We start from the raw sequence: 23,750 nt of genomic DNA, 5'->3' as shown, positions 1-23,750 counted from the left end.
TTTCTAACACAAGATTTCCCAAAGGTCCATTTTCCTAAACGTTTGTGTTTGGGTAGAACAATCAGATGTGTAGATCACCTCCCCATTACCCGCAATATCACACACTCTCAATCAGTTGTTGCATGTATCCGGGAAAAATAACATGGAATTACCAAAGCATATAGTATCAGCTCATCACTGTCTTTTAATCAGCTTACCCTTTTTTTGTTTTCTTTGTTAAGTCCTCCCATAATTACTCCATTCATGTACCCAGTTCCTCTGGGTACATGCAGAATGTTTCTCAGTGTTACCTGTGAGGAGGTTACCTACTTTCACAAGTTTGAGATATGATGTTAATTTTTTTTTTCAAGAGAAATAATCAATTGTGCTAGGGTTATGATATCGCTTGTTGCTGCCCTTCTATTGTCAGGGCACAATGCCCAGTGGATGTACTATCTATCTCTGTGCTCTGTTACCCCAAAATCATTTTGAAAATATTGTGTATTAGCTTTCACAAAATACAAAACAATGCATAAACAAGTGTTCCGCGTGAAGAGTTATGTGAGAGTGTGACAGCAGTCATTAAACCAGTATTACTTAAATGTTCAGTGTTAATCGACATTGATTGAAATGATCCTTATTTGTGGCTAATTCATACTGGCTTTCATCATGAGGCCTCGATATGTTTATAGTCCAACAAGTTCATCTCATTCATTCCAGTTTAAAGTATTTGTGCCAATATTTGTGGCATAGTTTGCATATCTTTTCAAACTTTTTGTGACACTCCTTCCCATTCTATAGTACTTCTGAGATCGTGCACCAAGTCACCCGCTGTGCCATATCTTTACTTCTGATTGTTTTTGTTTCTCTTTCATTTGTAGGGTATTCACCCCTCCCCCCTACCCCCCACCATGGAGGGCACAGTAGTAAAGGTCATTGCCCATTTTTCCAACACATACACAGTATTTCCTAAAACCACAAATCTGATCTTGTTTTGAGGGAGTTTGGTGTTGATCAGAAGTACACCAGCCAAACTTCCATGAGACCAGGTTTTCTGCAAAGTGGGCAGGCCAATACCTGGATCAAGTCGAAGAAATTAGACCCATAGTGTCCACTGATGTGTGGGGAATTGAGAGGAGCTAAAGAGAGAAGAAGAGGAGGGTTGTGAGGAAAGGAGCAGAAGAAATGGTGTGGATAGCGGGAAGAAAATACTAGAAGTGTGAGTCAATCAGCAGAGGAAATAAGTATAGGAAGACCAGTAGCAGTAGAGAGGAGCAAAAGGGATATTACCGAGAGCAGAAGAGCATAGAAGCGATAGAATGAAGCAGAGGTATTCAAGGAGTTGAGGAGCGAGTAGAGACCAGTGGAGTAGCTGAAGACTGAGACTAGACAAAGAAAGAGAGGGTGAAGATGAAAAGTGTCCCCTAGACAGTATCAACCTGATAGTCCTCACTAATGGGGGACACATTTATCACAACTGCTGTCTGGAGAGGACTAATGCTCAAGGCAAGTAGAAAGGAAGTGGTTGGACTTGTGGTCTCACAAAAGGGGTACACTGTAGAAGCTATAATTCTTTGATGGGAGAGGAGGTGAGCTTTTAAGGACAGCCGTACCATTTGGAAAAATGTAAAAACATTTAGGTAATGTCACGCATTTCTAGATCATAAGATCTCTTCCCCTTATCAATATCAGAAAAAACGTGAAAACATAAAATTATCAGAAACACTGCAAATGCATTCATATTTAAAAGTTTTTATTTATGAAATGTGTGCACACATTTATTATTGATATTTAAAGAATACTATACCTGAATAGTTTTGTCCCTCCTTTAATTTGTTTTTCAGGACTGTTCAGGCTCTAGACAGTAATTTGTTTCACAATGTGGCTATATATCAAATGATTGGTTATTTTGTTCACAATGTTGCTATTTATCAAATACTCGCTTTTTTCCATCTGCCATGCATTAAACAAGCTCTCTGGAAACTTTATCCAAATGGATGTCATTCTTCTAGTTTTCTTTTGCGCAACAATGCATGGCATGCATTTAGCATGTGTGAGCCACCATTTTGTGAAATCTGACTATGTCAGAAAATAAATATGTCATACAATATGCAGCAAGCAATCGATCCATGATATAAAATTTATTTCATGCTAGATTTGTTTTTTTTCATAACATTGTGCATGCAGTTTTACTTAGAGAACTAAATTGCGTACAAGTTTATCTTGTGTCTTAATCTGCAAGATATGGTTATATTCAAGTTTTATCCTAAATTTGTACAATACGTTCCAGCTTCAAAATAATACTTTTTGAAAAGTCATACTGCTTTTTTAATATGAACTATCTGTTATGATCTTCACACCCGATATGTACATCAATAAAGTACAATAGAACCAGAGCCAGTAATTTGATCTAGAACATTTACAACCATAAGGTACAAGGAAGGGTTCCATGTGTCACAAGCATGCCAATGGAAACAGACAAGGGGAACCTAGTCCTCAAAATGTATACAATTGCATTTGTTTCAATGTTATTTTGAATTCCATCTAAGTAAGCACATATGAAGGCCTAGTCAATATGACCGATGAATGCCTGATCGCACTTTTTTAAACCAATATCTTGCAGCTTTCACACGAAAAGTAGCAATCCATGGCAAATTAATGTACAGATGCATAATGCTTGAAGTTGGCTACAAGAATGTATATACATGTAAAAGACTATGAAAGAAAATATATAACCCTTTTTTCTTCTTAAAAAATTGTAAGTTCTCAGTTTTTGTTTTGTTTGTTTACTTCATGCAATTCATGCAACACAACCAACATGTCTTCTACAGTTTGTAAGACTTTGGCCGTAGAGAAAGCCTCCGTCTCCAGTAAAACTCCTTGATCATGTGATGTTGTCCGATAAACCTGCTTGGAAAGAGCGTGTCCAGATGAAGAGGTCTTCAATGCCTGCACAATTCCAGAAAGATGCGTGTTGGCCTCCATTTTCCATCGGCATCCCAACTTGTTAAGTCACTCTGACTGCCTCTGTTTGCATATACTTAGCAATGACAGGGCTTTCTTTGCAAAGATCTGTATGTAAAGAATACAATGAATACTTGAGCTTCTTCCATGCTCTTTCAACAAGTTCTGATTAGTTTTTAAAAAAAGTCAAGGAAGGGGCATGCAGACGCAGGCATATTTCTCTTTAAGTATATGTCATTAAAGCAGCCAGTCATACTCGTGATCAGTTTATATGGTATATAGTATTGCTTTCAATTTATCCTATACCATGCACATATTAATCCCGCTGTGCGTGTTTGCTCAAACTCCTGCAGGGCTCTTATGGCTCACAATATCCTGAGAAAAGGGATTAATCAAATATTGACAATTTTTATGGTTTATACAATAGGGAGCTGATCCATTTCATGTGAACCAGTGGATCCACGAGGATAATGCTAGAATTAGGACTCGGACAAGAGTTACTGTTAAACAATGAACCGCTTCCGCCTTCGTCCAGATCATAGGTAGCAAACAGGGTATGACTTATGAGCACTAGGTAATGCCCCCCCTACTAATTTGCTTAATTTTTCCGGTATTTTTGTTAAAACTCAAAATAATCAAACACAAGACACTGCAGTGGGATATGACTTTTACCTCTGGAATCAATGCAACGTAGAAGAGACCAGCCGGGTATAAAGCAGGGTTGTCTAACGTAAGTCCAGGTGGGCTGGAAACATGCCACATTGTCAGGATAGCCACATAAGGTACACATACGTTGAATCTATATAAAACTTATTCCAATAGTGTTTCGTTTTGACCTCCAGCAAGGAGCCGGCCTCCTGGATTTGCATTAGACAACTGCATAGATCTTAGTAGTTCATTTTTGCTCCTGAATCATGCTACGCAGTGAGTTGGATGAGAGACCATTAATGTCTTGTACAAAAGCTGTAGCATGCCGAACCTTTAGACAGTCCTACCACGGTTCCATTTATGCATCTATGTTGGTAAGGCTCCATGACATTTGACAACCTTCCTTTAAAAGTTAAAATGTAAAGTAAAGCACTGTGTGAACAACATCAAGGACATATGAACATGGTCAACTGGTCAACATAGTCTCCAACAACTGTTCCATGCACCAACATGCTATGAGTAAGATTATCAAACAGCAAACATAGAAACACAGGCAATGCATAGTATGACGACTGAAATCGTCAGACTTGTCGCATTAGTTTCAGACGTCTTTTAGAAATTAATAACGGAATGCAAAAAAAAATCTAAAGGGTAAAATCATGCACAAACACAATTAAAGAGTGATTGGGTACTAAATGGAGCAAGTGTTGGCTCGGCTAGTCCATCTACTATTTTGAACTCTTTCCCATACATTTTCTTTCCCTGAGAGACATAAGCTACTCATCTAGTAGAAAAAAATATACATAATGAAAACCCTTTGTTTTTTGTGTTTTTTGTGTGCTCATTTGTCAGTTCCCAAGGAGGCAGCCCAATTAAGCCCAATTATGTTTTGTAAATTGGGTGAAGGTGGAAGTGAGTTGTATAATGAAACATTATAACAATTATCTTCCTCAACATGTGGCTTTGGTCGCGTTGTGAATTGATAGGTAATGATGTGCAAATGTTTTTTAAGTTAACTGATTTGCTAGTCCACTCCTTAGCATGGTAATGGGGTATACTGAGCATGGCTTATCGTGGTGGGTTAGCATGTCTCCTGTTGTCATAGTGATAATATTCTTTGTTCACAGCAACATAACTCAAAACAGTGAAGCATGCAGATATTTGTTCATTCCGATACATGCACACAAGCACAGCAGAGCAAGATGACATATAGTCGCACGCAATGAAGTCGGGTTCAATGAACATTCATGAGGCTTGGAAACGTGGTCCTTATGAGCCTACCATATGCTGACTTATTTAAATTTAGCCAAAGTGATTCTTCTTTGTCACCGCATTGCTCATGTCTTCTTGAGCAGTGCAGAGTACGAAAGGTACATCCTTCCTACCAAAAGATGCACCTTTTCGAGGAACCACACAGCATTCCAGGCAACCAAAAGCCCACTTTGGCTAAATAATCATATTCTGTATTGATCCAATACAGAAAATTCCAACGACTTGCAGCAAGAAATAAACCATAGCTGAAACACAATGTATACTAGGTGTTGTGGGCCAACATTATATATACATAGGCTAAAATTAGTATTTCGCTAGGTAGAGATTGTTGCCCATTAAAACTGCCACATGAACACTCTAAACATGGCAGTGTTATGCATTGTTTCTATATTTGAACATACCTGTTTAGACTTTGTTTATATTGTACATTATCTGCAATGTAGAACGTATTTACTGTGGTTGGAGTATGTTTTTCATTTGATGAAAAATGGCTAGCAAAGTCTATGTACGTTGCTCTTGTTTACTGTGGGAATATATATTCATATTTACAAGAGTCTCAATATTTAATGTATGTCTACAGGACTTTATCTATCTGGGCTTTAATAGGCTGGAAAAAGAGACTGAAGGAAAACACAAATCCATTTCAATTTGTCAGCATATTCAAAGCTATAAAAATGTGAATGTGTGGCAGATTTTTAACAGTCAGCAGTCAAATGACTCTAGAATGGAAATATGAGATTGATGAATTAAAAATGAGCCCCAAACATTGGCGTTTGTATGGGAAACTTAGATTACCATACCTATTTGAATCCCTGTTAAGTGCATTGAGCTCAACATAAGGAAGACATTTTAAGAAGTAGATTAGACAAAGACAAATCTAATATAGTCGGTACAGTGGTCTGGACTTTAAAGAACCCTTAAAAATCAATCACAATATTGTTACCAAAATTTAAATATTTAACTCTACAGCTTGGTGGTAATAATTCCAAGACAAATCGTATGCCTTAAATATTTGAGGCATTCTTAAATACACTTCGCTGAATCTCACCAGAAAGGCCTGCAAGTAAATTGACAAGCAGCTTCATTTAACTGATGAAAATTCTAAGAGTCTTTGATTTTCATTCAACTGTTTCTATAGAAATACATTAAAAACACAGTTTGTACACATCTACATAGTGATTTAGATACATAGACACTGATATACAACAATTCAAACTTAAGATAGTATTTTGAGAAGCTTGTATACTCTAAACATGGCAACAGATCACTAACCGTGTGCTTATATGACCTAGACTACATACCCTTTCTTATTCCTCCTTCAGGTGGACATGTGTACTCCCTGGGTGATAGGAGGAAGCATGGTCCATCTCTCTTCCGAATGCTAGAGTGGGTATAGGACAGGGCCTCGTCAGGCGATAGTGCCTGGTCTATGTGGGGGCAGTCTTCGTTTGCCAGCGCCGCCTTAGCCATCTCGCCATTCAGTTTCCAAGCTTCAAACATATAAGCAAAAGGCCATTGAAAAATATTGTTTACTGCAGGTTTGTTTCTGCATTGGGTTAATTGTTAATTTTTACAAAATAATGTGTTAACAAAAGGAAGCACATTTTTTCCAAATCACAATTTAAAATTTGTGAGGTTAAGAACAGAGACATGTAAAAAAGAGTTTGACATTTTGCTACATTATATTACTGCTTCCTCTATAGGAATCGTTATTAGGGTATTTTTATCTGAATTCTATGCTCTCTAACTATGAGGAAAAAATCTTCATAAATGAATTAGAGAATTTATATTTTGGGTTATATGATGTAACTTTGTAAACTGAAGACTGACATTAAAAGGCCTATGCATATAAAATAGATGAGTGCATAAAAAGGTAATTGGACTTATACAAAACTTTATGATCCAACATCTTTGAAAAAAGCAAATTATTTCAAAAGCATTAAAGGGCGGGAAACGTAAAAGTGATACTACTTGACACACATTAGCTAGAGTCTTACTTATCATTGGAAACTGCTATTTGTTTTTTTGGTTTTAATTGTAGATGTAATGTGTTTTGGAGTGATTACAGCAAACATAGTAATATAGAATGACATGCCATTTTTCCTTTGACTGACATACCGTGTGAAAATTGCATACCCCTTTTTCTTAAGAATAAACGTCATCATTTTACTGTAGTATTTTATACTGTGCATTCATAAAGACTGTTTGGAGGCTTTTGCACTGACAACAATTGGTGTGATTTTGCCTCAAACACTTTATTTCCCTGAGCCTCTGAGTGCAAACTGTGTGCCATACACATCTAAGCATGTAAAAAAAAAACACTAGATCTACATAGTTTTAACTGGTGCTACCACCACTACGCTTTGGTGTCTGTAATCCATTCTCATTGGGGCACTACACAGTGGTGTTTGATTTACAGCGCCTCGTGTTTACACCTGAGCAACAGAAATGTAAAAGCCTGAGATCGCCACAGTCCTGGATCTAAAGCGCTTAGGCTATATATAAAAAGAACCCACGCTGTTTAAAGAACCTGGGCAATTTGTAAAGTGTCTGTAGACTGTTCCATAATTCTCTTGGAAAAAAAAAATCAATGTAGAAAACCAATTTAGATCCTATTAATACTTGGGCTATGGTTTCACAATGATATCTCTTCATGATATGGGTTACAATCGCTCAGTTGTCTCAGATGTCTTTAGTTAATTAAACTAAACGTCATGCTTTATTGAACTGTAAATGTGCGTTTTAATCTCTTTGCAAGAAACACATCAAAGGTGACACTGGACGCGCTCTGCCATCTAATGATGGCGCCGGCTGAGAGCAATGAATGTTACACATCCTACTTAACTAGACCGCGACACAGACAGGGAGGGCACCTCGAGTTTCCTCTTACAAGCGGGCTGTAACATTTCAAGTTTTATCTGGTCAGCTGCTTAGCCACTTACTGGAAATTGTATTTTGGATTTCGGGTTTGTACAGTGCTTAACTTGTGAAAAAAGTGCACATGCCATAATGTTTTCTTAGTAGCCCACTACTAAAGCTGTCAAATGCCAGGTGTTTCCAAATGCTAGAATTGCCTTGACTTGATTCCTCCTCATGCCTCTTTCTTCCACCAACCTACACTTTCAGTCTCTATATTTCACTCTTGTAGGTTTGTTTTCATGTCCCCCTTCTCCTTTTCTCACCATTGTCCTAACTTTCTCTTTCTCCTTCTCTGTCCTTTTTCTGTTTTTCTCTCTTTTACTCTGGATCAAAGCCTAATAGGAAAATATAAGACCAGATCCTCAAAAATGAGTGCAAATGCCCACCACCTGGGACCAGCTACACAAATTAAGCACTGTCGGGCAGTTCACCATTAGGTTTAGAATGGCATTATGAGCTAAGTGTGTTCATGGGGCCAAGAAGGTGCCAGGCACTCCATAATTTCTTGCAAAAATTAAATCTACTTTTAACCTTCCATGAATCATGACAACATCTGAAAAACTCCAATCAACTCCTTCCTTCAGTGGCATAACATAGGCCCTTGCTTCCCCCACTTTGGGCGGGACAGAGAGCCCGAGCACTAGGAGGCACCCTCAGCACAGTACTCTGATCTGAGACCTGACTCACTCTGGAGGGTAGTCCCTCTAACACTTTCCAGACGGCCCCCTCAAGTTACGGTACGCCATTACCTACCTCCTCACAACACATCCATTGACATCATGGGTGTCCAGTGTCAATCCATGTTAGGTTTCGCGATAGCCACTCACTTTGTAAATAAGTCCCATTTGTACTAATTCCATGTAATGTCGACTTCATGCACATTCTGTATATCTTACACAAATTAGCCCATCATGAACCAATGTGGAAACCTCCCCCCCTTTTCTACACTTAGAAAGTAACATTTAATAGAAATGTTGTTCTCTGCTGCCCAAGATGAGTCCATTGCGATATGCGTTTGTTCACACAACTGTTCCCTTAGTTATTAACTTTTATTATAGCAAGCACAAGTACATTGAGAGGTTTCATGGTGCTTATTGGCAATTGGAACTTTGGAAATGAAAGCAGAAGCTAACTCAGGACCAGCAGCTTGTTCAGTTATCTCCTGAATTCAAGATGGCTGCTCTGTACATGAAGAGAAATGGAATTCCAAAACTGGGAGGCTTGAACTCCAAATGCCCAAACTATAGTCTGAACTTTAGAGGACACAAGTAGAAAAAATTAGTATTACCTTAAACTTAATCCCAACGTACCCATTGAAAGTGGTGGCCTTAAATATATGTTTGTTCTAAGCAGCTCAAATAATGTAACATTCTTTTACCATTGTTGTGGTGCACGTTTCTAATATGCTTGCTCTATTTCTCATTGAATGTGTATCAAAATAGTTCAGAATGATATGACCCTTTTTTTGCTCTGGTGCAAAGGTTTACCTGCTAGTGTGTTTGCTTTCAGGACCAACAATAATCATGGCCTGCAAAAATGAGGAATTTATCAAAACATGCAATAGCTGTGCAGTATTTTTTTGAAAGTTCTAGGGAGAATACATATATTAAGATCCTGCTTAAATAGGCATGTGCAAAGATGTGTGATGACAATACTATGCTTGGCATCCCTGCACGCTTTGGAACAGGTGCACAAATGAAGCACTTACTTCTTGTGCCAAGGCTTTTTCAAAGAAATATTTGCTGATGGCTTATGATTACTTTAGGAACTGCATGTAAGTAAATACAAGGATAAATGTACCACACTTTGTAACTTTCCTTGCCCTACAAATGTTTAGCATCACACTACTCAATAGGATTCTAATACTTGTAAAACAGCTGTGCTCTGGAACACTCTCCAAACAAAATGTTTTGGTTCCTAAAAATATAAATGGAAATTGTCTTCATTAGGAAACTGAGATACCTATTATAGTAATAACAATGTCACAGTGTTAAAATAGGGCTGTGCTAGACCTGGCATCCTTAGCGTGGTTTGCTTTCAACACTCCTGTTTGCAGGCTTTGGGATTCTGCACATTTTTCCACTTCTAATCAGTGCTAAGGTGCCTGTGCTCCTTCCTGAAAACATGACAGAATTGGCTTGAACCCAAATGACATCTTTAACTTACTTGTAAGTTCCTAGTAAAGTGGCACAACCTGTGCCTAGGGCATGTAAATAAAATGCTACTAATGGGCCTGCAGCACTGATTGTGCCACCCACTCCTGTAGCACTTTAAACATGCCTCTGGCCTGCCATTGCAGCCTGTGTGTAGTTTTAAACTCTCATTTCAACCTGGAAAAATACACCTTTTTTTAGGCTTAAGCTTTCCTTTTTAATACATATGTCACCCATAAGGAGGCCAAGGATACCCCAGAGAGAGCAGGGTGCAATGTATTTAAAACGTAAGACATGTACTCTTAAGTTTTACATGTCTTGGTAGTGAAAAACTCCTACATCTGTTTTTCACAACTACAAGGCGTACTTCTCCCATAGAATATTATTGAGATACCTTATTACGTGTAATAAGATATAACCTTTGTATGAGAGCAGGTATTAATATCATGTTTGCTATTTTTGGAATTGTTAAGAAAAAAACAAACTTATGGTGAAGTTAGAATATAAATTACAATTTTGAAAATGCTGCTTTTAGAAAGGTGCCATTGTCCTGGCATAGCCATTTGGTGCCTGCAGCCTGCCTCTGGGTCACATAACTGGGTATATTTGACAGATGGGCATTGTATATTCCTCCTAGACAGCCACACACAATGGGGAGCTTAGGTGTGCCTGGATGTACCATCACTCTCAGGGTCGGAGGGAGGAGCTGGGCCCAGCCCTACTTATACTTGAATAAGCTGTCTCCACACAAAGGGCTGCATACCATCTGTATTTAGTCTAGTGCCAGGGCCAGGAAGGCAGGGCATGTGTGTACTTCAAAGGCCTGACTCTAGAAGCGTCTCTCCACATCAAAGCACAACTGGGTAAATATACTGAACTTCAGACACCACCACGTCAATACACTTCTGGACCTATGGATACTTTTCCAGGAAGAAGGACTGCTGTGCTGCTGAAAGGACTGCTGCTCTGCTGGACTGCTGCTCCGAAGGAACTGCTGCCCTGCTGTGCTGACCAGCTGCCTGCTGCCTTTTTGCTTGGGTGAGAAGGAATGGACTTGCATCTATTGAACCCAGAGCCCAGAGTGACTCCAAGGGCTAGTTGGCTGTCCTCCTAATCTGAAGCCCTAGGGACACAACAGGCTTCCAACAACCTGCACCTGCACATCTGTGAGTCTACCCTGCCAAGTGGTGCCACCCCAGTCCTGGACCCTTGGAAGTGGGCTTAAGGTGATCTTCCACCCTTTGTGGATAAAGCGGACCAATGCATCTCCTCTGCTTCTCAGTGCAGACCGAGCAGAAACGACACATTGAAGCTGCTGCTTGAATTGGACCAGTCCCAAAGATCTGCATCGTATGACAGTCTGTCATAATCACCGCAGTGTGATGTATCCACGGTACAGGCCCTCGTATACCTCGTCTACGGCAGCCTTGATGATGACGCTGTACTCTGAACCGCAATCTCACAGCTCCTTGTAACAACACATCGCTTCTAATGTGTGGTGCATCCTCGATGCCGGCCTTTGCACCGCAAGCCCACATCAACAGAATCCTCAATGATGACACAGTTCTTCACACTGCAGCCTTGCTCCAACTCGGAACCAATGCATCGCTTCGGCTGTGTGGGGCATCTTTGATACAGATCCTTGCAATGCTCCATAAATCAGGATTTAAGGGGCTCTGTCCATCACAGTTGGCCTGAACTTATGACTTTGTCCCAGTGAGGTGTGACTAGATATCTGCAGTTGGCGCTTTGTGCTTTTTGGTGCTATTTTCACTCAAATCTTTCCAATTCCATATGTCCAGTACTAGTGAGTGGATTTTTGTCATTTGGTTATTGTTTTATTTATTAATGAAAATGTTATTTTCTAACTTGGTGTGAGGCCGTTTTTGTGTCATTTTGTTCTCTCTATTACTCTTTGAAGTGTTGCGCACATACTGTACACTTTGCCTCTAAGTTAAGCCTGACTGCTCTGTGTCAAGCTACCAGAGGGTTGAGCACAGGTTAATTTAGGGTTGGCTTGTGCCTCACCCTGACAAGGAATATTGTTGCTGCTTGACAATGGCTCAAATCCCAGTCAACCAACAACCCAATTTCTTACACGCTGTATATCGAGAAGTTTGAAATGCCGAAACTTTTCATGGCGTACATTTCCTCACTCACAAAACTATTTGTGCATGTGCAGTTTCACATTTTTGAAAGGATGAAGGGTCTGGGGCCGTATTATAGAAGACCGAGCACTCTTCTTGGTAGCGTCGAGCGCACCTTTCTCTGCCCTAACAAGAAGAGTGCGCCATATTACATTGCACTATGTATAATAAGGTCCCTGATCCCTGATATACGAAGACCAGGTCGTAAACATGGATTTTCACATGTGACTGGTTTGCAAATGGGTGTTCAATGTGCAAAGCGGCCGTTATGCCAATAGTTCACTAATTAACTACTTGTAAGGAGTAACAAAATAAGCTGTCTAATGAATATTAAATAGGAAGTTCACAGTTTGCTACCCCACATATTTGAATGAAAATACAGGGTTGAAGACATTCAAAGGCAAAATATATATATATATATATATATATATATATATATATATATATATATATATATATATATATATATATATATATATATATATATATATATATATATATATCAAGCAGTGGTACAAACTATTACCTACTTCCATCAAGGCCGCAGACATGATTCCCAAAGGGAAGATTACCCACATAGACAACATGTCCTTTGCAAAGTAACAATTTGGGGTCCTTTAACTTATCAATGGTTGGCGACCACAATTGCAATCACTATGCATTAATACATTCATTTCAGTTCATAACTAGGAGAGGGACACCTATTTTACACCCCTCAATTCCGAAAGAACCACAAAAGCCCTTTTATGAGTTGGAAGATCTTTTCTGAGTCTTAAAAGGACTTTTGTACATTGTTAAAATCCCTATTGTGGTTTCAAACCCCATGATTTTATGGATTGTATTGTTTGGGACCAAAAAAGGATTTTGTCCATGAGGCAGTTTGTCACACATAAGCTTCTCTGTGAGTAAAACATCTACTGTGGGTGGAGATTTGGAGTTTTTGGGAGCTATTGACATAGAACTTTATGAACAAACACAAAAAACGTTTGTCCATATTCACAGGCTGATTCCAATCTCTTTCCATGATGTTTATTTTATTTCTCCTGTGAAGGGTATGAATAAATCAATGTCCATGGTAGTAAGTAGCAGGCAACACCCCCGAATTGGTGAGGATGTGGGAAAAGGGTTTTTCTTATGGGGAAAATATTTCCCCTTGGAGAAAATAGACAAAAAAGTAGCAAGTTTATTTGCTCTGTTTTTCACTGTCAGAAATATGCTTCTATATTTGTACAGGCACATAAGGAATTCACAAACTTTTTCAGAGTTTTATCTGAAAATATTTGTTTATGCACATGTAATGATCTGCAGAAAGAAAAAAAAAGCTTTGGCAAAGACAATAGGTCTTGCCTGTAAAACCTATTGACTTTCCCAGTGATTTCTTTCTCCTAGATGGCAGCTGCAAATCCACATGTGTCCACTGAAGCCATATTTGAATTTGTTTTCTTATGCTTTAAGAAAAGTCAGTCAGCAATGGTCTCCATGAATGCACACGAACTCTTGCCTGCCATCTTTGAATGGGATTTCTTTAAATATAAAAATGGATGTCCCACTGGCAAGTGTGCCACATGCGGGCAGCCTATTTTTTAATGATGAAAAGCATTTTAAAATGACTGCCCACTGATAGCTTAGAGAGCAGTGCTGAAAGCACTCGGGAGAGTGTATTAATAAATATAGAGGGATGGTAGTGGAGAGGGAAGAGCCTGATAAAAAAATGAAGTAGGGAGTGGGGGGTGGGGTGCAGGGAGAAACAGTGAGAAATAATAGAGTCTTTCAAATGCACTGCAATTCAAGGTCTTATGTCAGCAGTTGAAAGATACATGCCACCGATTAAAATACAGTGAGCTTGAAATGCTACTGGGCTGAACAAACATAAGAATAGGGAGGGAAACCGTTGAATAAAGAACAGGAAAGTGAGATAGACAAGAACGCTATACAGGCATGAATAAGTTGCTAAGTCAAAGCAATTTCTATGTATTGCATTATTTATAATAAATCTTCAAAATGTGGAAAACACATATGGCCGGGATGCCCGCCACCCCCTCCCAACACGTTTCCCCAAGAATGGGAAGTCGGACAATAGTTGAACTTTTGGAAGGCGGGAGGGAGTCACCCTCCCGGCTGTATTTATTAAAATATGAAACAAAATTTAAAACATTAAATAAAAGTTTCATCATTATGCATAATGTACAATTTGTCATTTATTACATTTCGATGCAGTCATGTACTTTTGGCTAACATCCTGAAAATGCATACACTCTAACTCAAATTGTACATCCTAGCATTAAGGGCCAATGGCAAGGTCTTAACCGGTGTCAGATCCCTACTACCAGACTCCCGCCCTCACGGTGTGAGCGGCGCATGCGCAGAGGACTGTACCCTCATTGCCAACTGTAACTTCCCTTGTCGTGTTGGGGGCCCCCTTTCTACTCGACGCCATCTTAAGGGTCGTCCGAGTTCCCGTATGAGGTCTCTGTAGGAAGGACAGCGTGGACTCTCCCCCCATCCCCACACACTCTATCCGCCGTCGCGGATATCCGGCCCCGGGAAATTAGTAGGAGGGGCATTTAACCGCCTCCCCCCCTGGGAGGGGCCCATGGCCATCTCCCCCTAGGCGCCCCATCCTTAGTGGGTGCCGCCTCCCCGTGGAAGGGGCCAATGGCCGTCTTCCCCCGGGCGCTCCCATCCATTGTGGGTGGCGCCCCACTCTAGGGACCTTGAAATTACTGCTCACCGATCATGACCTTACCGCCCGACAAATAAATACGACAGTTGTTTACCTACTAAGGAAAGGAAAAACTCGACATCATCCTACTGTGACATCAATTGCTCTCTCCTGCAAGAAGACATATCAGCAAAAGGTCAATCTTTAATCTCAACATTCCTTCATTCTTTCTACCAAGGAAAAAAGGCCTATACTTCCATCTCTCTGCAAGACTTTATTTCTCCAAACATTTGCCATAAGGGGCTGGTGGGTGGGTCAAAATTGCTGCTTGTTCCGTCGAGGGCTCACGGGCAACGAGTGGTGCAGCCTTCCGATCCGAGGAACAAGAGGACGCTCCTCTGGATTCCCGCTCCTTTATTCTTCTGCGGGAGGGCGTGTACCCATCCCCGGTACGCCTACGGGGCGTGGTCGTCTTCCGTTGAGGTGTCTAGGACAACCCCTCTTGGGCGGGGGAAGGCGCGCCCCGGCTACGCCGCTTCGGGCATACCAGCCGGGCTACGCCCACCCCGCCCAAAATGGTTTCCCGGGAGGTTCGGGGCACCCATCCATACGTTCGGGGGGACCGAGTGGTCGCCCCTTTCCATATGGCCGGGATGCCCGCCACCCCCTCCCAACACGTTTCCCCAAGAATGGGAAGTCGGACAATAGTTGAACTTTTGGAAGGCGGGAGGGAGTCACCCTCCCGGCCGTATTTATTAAAATATGAAACAAAATTTAAAACATTAAATAAAAGTTTCATCATTATGCATAATGTACAATTTGTCATTTATTACATTTCGATGCAGTCATGTACTTTTGGCTAACATCCTGAAAATGCATACACTCTAACTCAAATTGTACATCCTAGCATTAAGGGCCAACGGCAAGGTCTTAACCGGTGTCAGATCCCTACTACCAGACTCCCGCCCTCACGGTGTGAGCGGCGCATGCGCAGAGGACTGTACCCTCATTGCTAACTGTAACTTCCCTTGTCGTGTTGGGGGCCCCCTTTCTACTCGACGTCATCTTAAGGGTCGTCCGAGTTCCCATATGAGGTCTGTAGGAAGGACAGCGTGGACTCTCCCCCCATCCCCACACTCTCTATCCGCCGTCGCGGATATCCGGCCCCGGGAAATTAGTAGGAGGGGCATTTAACTGCCTCCCCCCCTGGGAGGGGCCCATGGCCATCTCCCCCTAGGCGCCCCATCCTTAGTGGGTGCCGCCTCCCCGTGGAAGGGGCCAATGGCCGTCTTCCCCCGGGCACTCCCATCCATTGTGGGTGGCGCCCCACTCTAGGGACCTTGAAATTACTGCTCACCGATCATGACCTTACCGCCACAGACCGGATAGTTGACCGACTATCCGGTCCCCCCAAATCCTCCTAAAGGTCATGCTTCCTCAAACCCCTTAGACATGCTACGAAGTCTCCTATGAGTAAGTCATTCCCCTCCCTGGACAGGTGAACCCCATCGTTCAGATACATTTGATCACCCCGAATACACCCATGAGGAATGTTATGCAACTGCGCAGAACGGAACAATCTACCTATTTTATTATTGACCCGTTTAACTGAATGGTTCAGTGCTGACACCGAAAGGCCCCCCTGCCACATCTTCCTAGGAATCATGTGGGACCAGGCAATCGTACACCCCGGGACTCTTTTAGCCAACCAGCTAACCGCTGACAAAATTCGTTCAAGTAACACTCGTCTACCCAGTGTCACCAAGTCGTTGCCTCCTAGGTGTACTATGACTACAGACGGCGGCGACCTATACCGCCCTAGAAGCCCCTCGAAAAATGATTCAAAGTGGTCAAAAACGAGCCCACCCTTCCCATGGAAGGACACTCTGAACCCGTATTCCCCAGGTGCGTGAATCGCGTCACCTTCCTTGAATACGTCGCCGGCGCGCCTCACGTATGAGTGGCCCACGACCCATACCATCCTTTCTCCAGTCGGTGGCCTCTGACCGCTGGTCTCCTGGTGCTGGGTCGACCTCAAATTCCGCCCCGCGTGGCAGGCTCGCGAAACTGTAAAGTAAACAAAGACAGAAAACGTGAGTGCATGTCAATTGATCACTCACAACATGTGCAATCGCACATACCTCTTGAAGCAATTCGAGGACCAACGGCCCAATTGTTTCACTTCCTCAGCACTCTGACCCCTGGCTGTAGCCTCAGTAGCAGCCCCTATCCTAAAGGAGTGGGTCCCAAAATCGCACGGGTCCATGCCCGCGTCAGGGATTGACAGTGCTAGCACCCTCTGAAACTGAAATCTCGTCAGTGGAGTGCCAGCCTTGTGTCGGAGCAAGCTCCCCCCCCATGCGGCAGCCCTTAGCACCAAATAGTCTTCCACACACTTCAACGGGCAGATGGGGGACCCACGCTTGCGCTGTACGACCACACTGTTTCCCATAGCCCACTGGTCAGTCTTGGACCTGGCTATCACGATCACCATCGAATCACCCCTTATTTGGATGTGATCCCTGCACAAGCCTCCCTCCATATCTCTCTTGTTCCTTGCGACAAGTTCGCTCACCCTCATAGCCCCATGGAATGCCAATGTGAACGCTGCCCGGAACAGAACTGCTTCAAAATGGGAGGAACACGTCTCATCCAGCTTTGCTAAAAGCAGAGACAGTCTGTCTAAGCCAATCGGGTGCCTCGTATCTTGCTTGCAACCCTCAAGGCGCTGCCAGCCGCGAAGGGCTTTTTTCACCAAAAAGGAACCCGTAGGGTCTTTTATGCCGTGTACCTGGGCCATGAATGAAATGGCCGCCCTATGCCTACTGGCCGTTGCCGCTGATCGGCCCTCTCTGTGCAGCGCTACCAAGTACCCCAGGAAGGATTCCTCCTGACCCCATTTCTGACTCTCTGTGGGACCCAAATATGTGCAATAGGAACGAAACGCTCCTTCGTATGCTTTCCTTGTCCTGGGGGCTAAACTCACTGCCACGAGGTCTTGTAATCCGGGGCACCGATTAGCCATATTGTTTCGGGGAATGGTGCTGCCTCTAGGTCCGCTGTGGGTAGATAACCCCTGAATGCCTGCATATGTGAACGAGAGAGTGCATCAGCCGCATGATTCAGTACACCTGGCACATGTTTCGCCCTGAACTGTACATTCAATCTCATGCAAAGCAGCACAATTTCTTTCAACAATCTCAAAATCAATTTACAGCGTGCTGCCTGTTGGTTAATGCACTCGACAACAGTCATATTATCAGACCAAAACACCACTGAGCGGTCCCTGAAGTCGTCAGACCATGTCATCAGAGCATCCCAGATGGGGAATAACTCCAGGAAACCAATGTTACTTGTGAGACCGTTGGAGTGCCACCATGTTGGCCATGTTTGTGCCGACCATCGATTACCTAAGATGGCGCCAAAACCCACGCTCCCTGCTGAGTCGGTCCATAGACCTAGTTCTTCTGAAGATTCCGGCGGGGAGTTCCACACGACTCGACCGTTGAAGTCCGCCAGAAATGCCATCCAAATACGCATATCCTGGCGAACCTCCCCTGACAGTCTCGTACGGTGGTGACCCTCTTTGAGACCTACCATAGCTTGCGCGATAGAGCGCGAAAAGGGGCGGGCCATAGGCATCACCCGCAATGCAAAATTAAGCTGACCCACTGTTTGTTGTAACTGGTGCAGGGCCACTTTCTCCCCACTCAGGCATTGCATCAGGGAAGCCCGAAACTTGACCACTTTGTGCATTGGCAATCGGACACACCCCTCCACAGAATCGAGTTCAATTCCCAGAAACTCCAGTGAAGTAGATGGTCCAACCGTCTTACCTGGTGCCAATGGGACTCCAAATTCACTTATGAGGATGCAGAAATCATACACCGCCTGTGCGCAGTTCGTATCACCCGCTGCCCCCCAAAAACAGGAAGTCATCCAGATAATGCATAACATGTCTATGCCCTGTAGCCTCGGTGAATGCCCATTCTAAAAAACAGCTAAACATTTCAAAATACGCACAAGAAATGGAGCAACCCATGGGCATGCATTTATCCATGTAATAACTCCCCTGAAATGCAAAACCTAGCAGGCGCTGATCCTGCGGGTGCACCGGAAGCAACCGGAATGCTGATTCGATATCACATTTCGCCATCAGCGCCCCAGGGCCTAGGTGGTTCAACATGGCCAAGGCATCGTCGAACGATGCATATCGTACTGCACAAACTTCTGGGTCAATGGCATCATTCACCGAGGAACCCTTAGGAGCAGAAAGATTATGTATGAGTCTAAACTCCCCTGGGTCCTTCTTCGGGACAACCCCCAACGGGGAACAGATGAACTCAGCCACCGGCGGGCAACAAAAGGGGCCAGCCACTTGCCCTAAACTGACTTCTTTTGCTATTTTCTTTTCTGCCACGCCCGGGTTGTGCTGTACCGAAAACTGGTTTCTACAAAAGGAGTTCCCCCGAAAATCCCCCGCCGGGATGTGGAAGCCATGTAAGAATCCCTTCCTCAACACCCCAGCGGATACATGATCAGGGTATTTGTTTAACCAACGAATCATAACCATGAGATCAACGGGTGTAGGCAATCGGTCACAAAACTCGACCTCACTCCTGTTTAGACCCGCCTTTACCCCCCGTCTCGCCAATTTTTGAACTACATGCACTTTCCGGGTGTGAGGAATTCCCACAGCCGGCACACACATGCTTAAACTTGCATGTCCCCTCTGGTCTGTTACAGTTGCCTCTATTGAAGCCCCAACAGACCCCCCCTTTTCCGCCATTCCCGCCAACTCTGGGCTGGTAGCCCCCCCTGTGCCTGCTCGAAAGGGCACCCCGGGCTTTTGGCGGACCACTCCGGACCCGCTCCCGCCTGGCGAGGATGTACCTGTTGCCCCTGGCAGGAGCTGCTTGTGCCATGAAACCGAGTCCAAACAATCCCAAGACAAAGAAGCATCAAATTCTTTTGCTTTACGGAATTTCATGTCATAGCCTTTCCATTCTTCCCCCTCATACATTGAATAGAAATCCATAATGCGATTCTGATAGCAAATCAAATCAGTCATAACCTCGGGTTTACGTTCCCCCATCACTGCGGTAAATATAGAGAAGGCCTTAACCCAGTTCGTCACTGTCTCGTCCACCCTGAACTCGGCCATCTTGGCGCGCCAGACACTCGGGTGCCACAAATCTTTCTGTGTTTTAGCATATTCCATCTCGCGATGGTCAGTTAACAATGAAAACATGTTGACATACTTGTCTCCCCATATTAACTCTTTCGTGGCCATGGGAATGTGCTGTGCAACCTTTTCCCGCCTTGAGGGTATTGAGCCCTCCCCCACCATCGGCAATGCGAGCTTACCCGGATCGGCCGTTGCTGCTGCCGTCTTTTCCTGACCAGCTGCTGGTACTCCAGGTGACACCTGTGGGGGAACAAGAGGAACACTCGCCTTTGCGACATCTCTCGATTGCCGCAACTGCTTTATTAATACTCTGGCTTTCTCGGCCGGATCTCCCAGGGTCACTGTGCCCCCGACTTTTGTTTTGAGCATGCCGTCAACTGTGCGGCCAATTCTGGGGGCATTTCATCATCCTCCGTCAAGGTGATCACCACCGGGATAGGCTGGCCTAAGACTAGTTCCTGAACCGGGTTACCAGCCGGTACGAGGGGGACGATGGAGGGTACCTCTGGGACCGGGACCCCCCCCGAGACCGCCCTTTTTTTGACCCGCTTCCCTCTTAACCCAGGGACGACTCCCGGCAAAGCCGGGCCTATTACCTTTTTCGGCTGACCTGGGTCGTTCAATGCGGCCAATTGCTTCTTCACCTCCGCTAGACCTCTCCCGAGCGATTGGACTTGTCCGAGCTTTCGGTCCATACAAGCCATCCGGTTCGACAACAGGCGTAACACCCTCTCCGTCTCGGAACCCTTCCCTGCTTTCTTGTTAGGCATGGTTTCGAGTCTTCCGCCCTTGGTCAATCCACGAGGTCCTGAAATCTGTGAGCCTTCGAAACTGAAAGAGAAAAACAAGATTAACAAGTTCAAAATTGCTGCTTGTTCCGTCGAGGGCTCACGGGCAACGAGTGGTGCAGCCTTCCGATCCGAGGAACAAGAGGACGCTCCTCTGGATTCCCGCTCCTTTATTCTTCTGCGGGAGGGCGTGTACCCGTCCCCGGTACGCCTACGGGGCGTGGTCGTCTTCCGTTGAGGTGTCTAGGACAACCCCTCTTGGGCGGGGGAAGGCGCGCCCCGGCTACGCCGCTTCGGGCATACCAGCCGGGCTACGCCCACCCCGCCCAAAATGGTTTCCCGGGAGGTTCGGGGCACCCATCCATACGTTCGGGGGGACCGAGTGGTCGCCCCTTTCCACAATCTTGATTCATCTGTTTACTTTCTCTCTTAATTTCTGCCTCTTCATGATGTACAGCATTCCGTTACACTCAAGCCATGTGTGTGCCTTAGAACTACAAATGTATCTATGTACACAAACTTGCCTCTTTTATTTAAAAATGCGTTACCTAACCGTTGCATTCAAAAAACAAAATTCATGAAAACTTGCTGCTGTTTTACTGACAATACTGACATAGTTCATAAACAATGCTCACCAATACCTTCTTATAATGCACACTTGATATGTGTCTTTTGCTATTACTGTGTTGAAGATATGTTCAACTCGGGGCAAGATTATACGTTAGCTTTGCTTCCATGGAGTCGAATTTTGCACCAAAATTATCAGCGCTCAACCAGTTGAAAACTATATTTTTACAGAGTTATAATTTTGAAAATTGTGTTCTTGCAACAGTAAGTCACTAGTCACTTAATTTTTGTACTCGTTAGTTGGTGGAAATGGCAGTGCAAAAATGACACTGAACCAAGTCAATGTTACCTAATTTCATTACTTACTATCTCAATCCCTCCACGTTTGTACTTGGTTACTCCTCAGATTTGCATATCAAATAGTGAATCTACTTTACAAATTTGCCCTTAAATTAGCAAATTTAGGACTGAAATAGGGCGGTGAACACTAAAAATAAAATTTCAGTGTTGTGAAAAGTAAATAAACTGGAAGATGAAAGGGGCACACCCCTTGAAATATACTGTGGAAAATAACGTTTTCCCAGGAGCATCTGCTCCAGACTCTTTTCACAGCATTCCACCCCATAGTCAAGGTAAAATAAAACTTTGTTAGGTGTACCCTTTTGCTGAGAAATATCCTTACCATTGGAGCAGAGTCACTTTAAATTGAACTGTGTCAGTTAAATACATATGTCTTTCAAAGATGTTAAACAATCCTAGACATGTTTGGACTTGTGAGTATGATATAGTCGACATTTGAGAGTGGCTTATATCTGGTTATATAATGATGAGCCAAGAAAGACAAATCACAATGTGTGTAATGTGCTATAAAACCATACATTGTCCATGGTCAGGTATATGTAGTGTGCAGCCCCTTATTGCAGACTTCTAAAAACAGAATTCGAAAGTATGTCTTTTAACATTTCACTGAAGAACTCCCACCTTTTAGTTCTAATGCTATTTTTGTTTCTCCCTACCACTCATCCCTTTTTAGTAGCACGAGCCTGTTCCAGCATTCGTCCTGCATTTTATGATTAATATCACACAATTCTGATTGTAAATTACATCCAATAATCTGGGTGGATACCATATATTAAACTCTTTGAATGTCTTTTAACATATTCCTTATTCTTGCTGTTTAATTTGCTTTGGTACTACCTGCTGAATTTCCTCAAACTTCTCAATATCTTCTGTATATTTCTTTCTAACTAAAGGTGCTATCAATGTGGTTTTATTACTCAGCAATACAAGTGAGGTTATATTGTCTCCAGCTCTACGCCTATTAGAGTAATTCTGCATTGGTTTTTCAGTAGGCACATGCACTGTGATGTGCACTGTTGGATACTGAACTTACTTAAAACTCAGCCATGCATTTTCCAAGGTCAAAGGATTTTCATTTATCTAAGTTAACCACAACATACACTGATGAGTCACGGGAATTGAGCCCAGCCCAGATGTTGACTCCTGGGGTACTCATCTTAGATTGTATCTCAGCTACCTATAGGGCAGAAGAAACACTCTCTAATTTCAAGAAGTCAGTGCTTCACATGGAAGAAAGAGAAACGTAACAGAATGAAGCATGATATTAAAGCAATGTTGAACATTTAAGAAATATGGAAGTCTGTGTTAAAGCTTTTAAATGCTACATTATGACTAATAGGTAAACAGAACGATGAAAATCAACAAAATGTTCCAGATTGCCACCAGGCATCATGCATGCCCTCTTTATCTTATATGGTACTCTCTCACCTTTCCCCTCTGTGACCAGTTGAGCAAAGCAGGCCATTTTGGCAATCCACTCTTAGGTGTGTTGTTAGCAGCCAAGATCAGCGAATGCTTTTTAAAGATCTAAGCTACATTATTTTATCCCTTAACGAAAACGGGCAGTTATGGCTATACCATAGAAGAGATGCTCCTAAGCTAACCTTCGTGCAATTTTGAAAAATACTTTTTTCCCCAAGGTAGATTTGCACTTTTTGATGATTTACAAGTGAAACAAATATGCTATTCAACAATAAGTGCTGTTATTGAAATCATTTTCAACTATTGATAGGCGTTTTCGAGCTTACATTCTGAAACCACTGACTGGGACTGACTTGATGTCCTATGGGGCACATTATGAGGGGGTGAAAAAAAAATCTATTGATTAGGTAACAAAATAAGATATCAATCGTAATGCATCACAAGCAAGTCCCAAAAGGCACAAAATACTTAGAAAATCAAAACGTATTCATTTACATTGAAAAAAGTAAATCAAACAAAAATACTGTGACTTTACCTCAATAACGATTATTCTGCAAAGAAAATTCACGAGGTTCATGTGCCTAAATGGCACTGTGGGGATTCCTCAATATGATATTTTTGTTTTGAACACCAGCAGTTTGCTATATTGCGTTTCCTTTTCCTTTTATGTGTTATACTCAG

The 23,750-nt window shown here is 42.9% G+C and overlaps 1 protein-coding gene across 1 annotated transcript in view; it reads right to left on the bottom strand.

Annotated features, from left to right (window-relative positions):
- Positions 1 to 1,715: 1,715 nt before the first annotated feature.
- Positions 1,716 to 23,750, bottom strand: part of KCNC1 (potassium voltage-gated channel subfamily C member 1) — a 399,273-nt gene continuing 377,238 nt past the window's right edge. The window contains exons 3-4 of the mRNA XM_078681064.1: positions 6,165 to 6,353; positions 1,716 to 3,051 (exon numbers count right to left, since the gene is read on the bottom strand). Coding sequence (XP_078537190.1) covers positions 2,987 to 3,051; positions 6,165 to 6,353 — 254 coding nt within the window. The 3' untranslated portion in view covers positions 1,716 to 2,986. The remainder of the gene's footprint in view (positions 3,052 to 6,164; positions 6,354 to 23,750) is intronic.

This window comes from Lissotriton helveticus, chromosome 3_1, assembly GCF_964261635.1.
Source record: "Lissotriton helveticus chromosome 3_1, aLisHel1.1, whole genome shotgun sequence".
Lineage (NCBI taxonomy): Eukaryota > Metazoa > Chordata > Amphibia > Caudata > Salamandridae > Lissotriton > Lissotriton helveticus.
The sequence above is the reverse complement of the archived record's forward strand: the minus strand, read 5'-3'. Positions and strand labels throughout refer to the sequence as shown.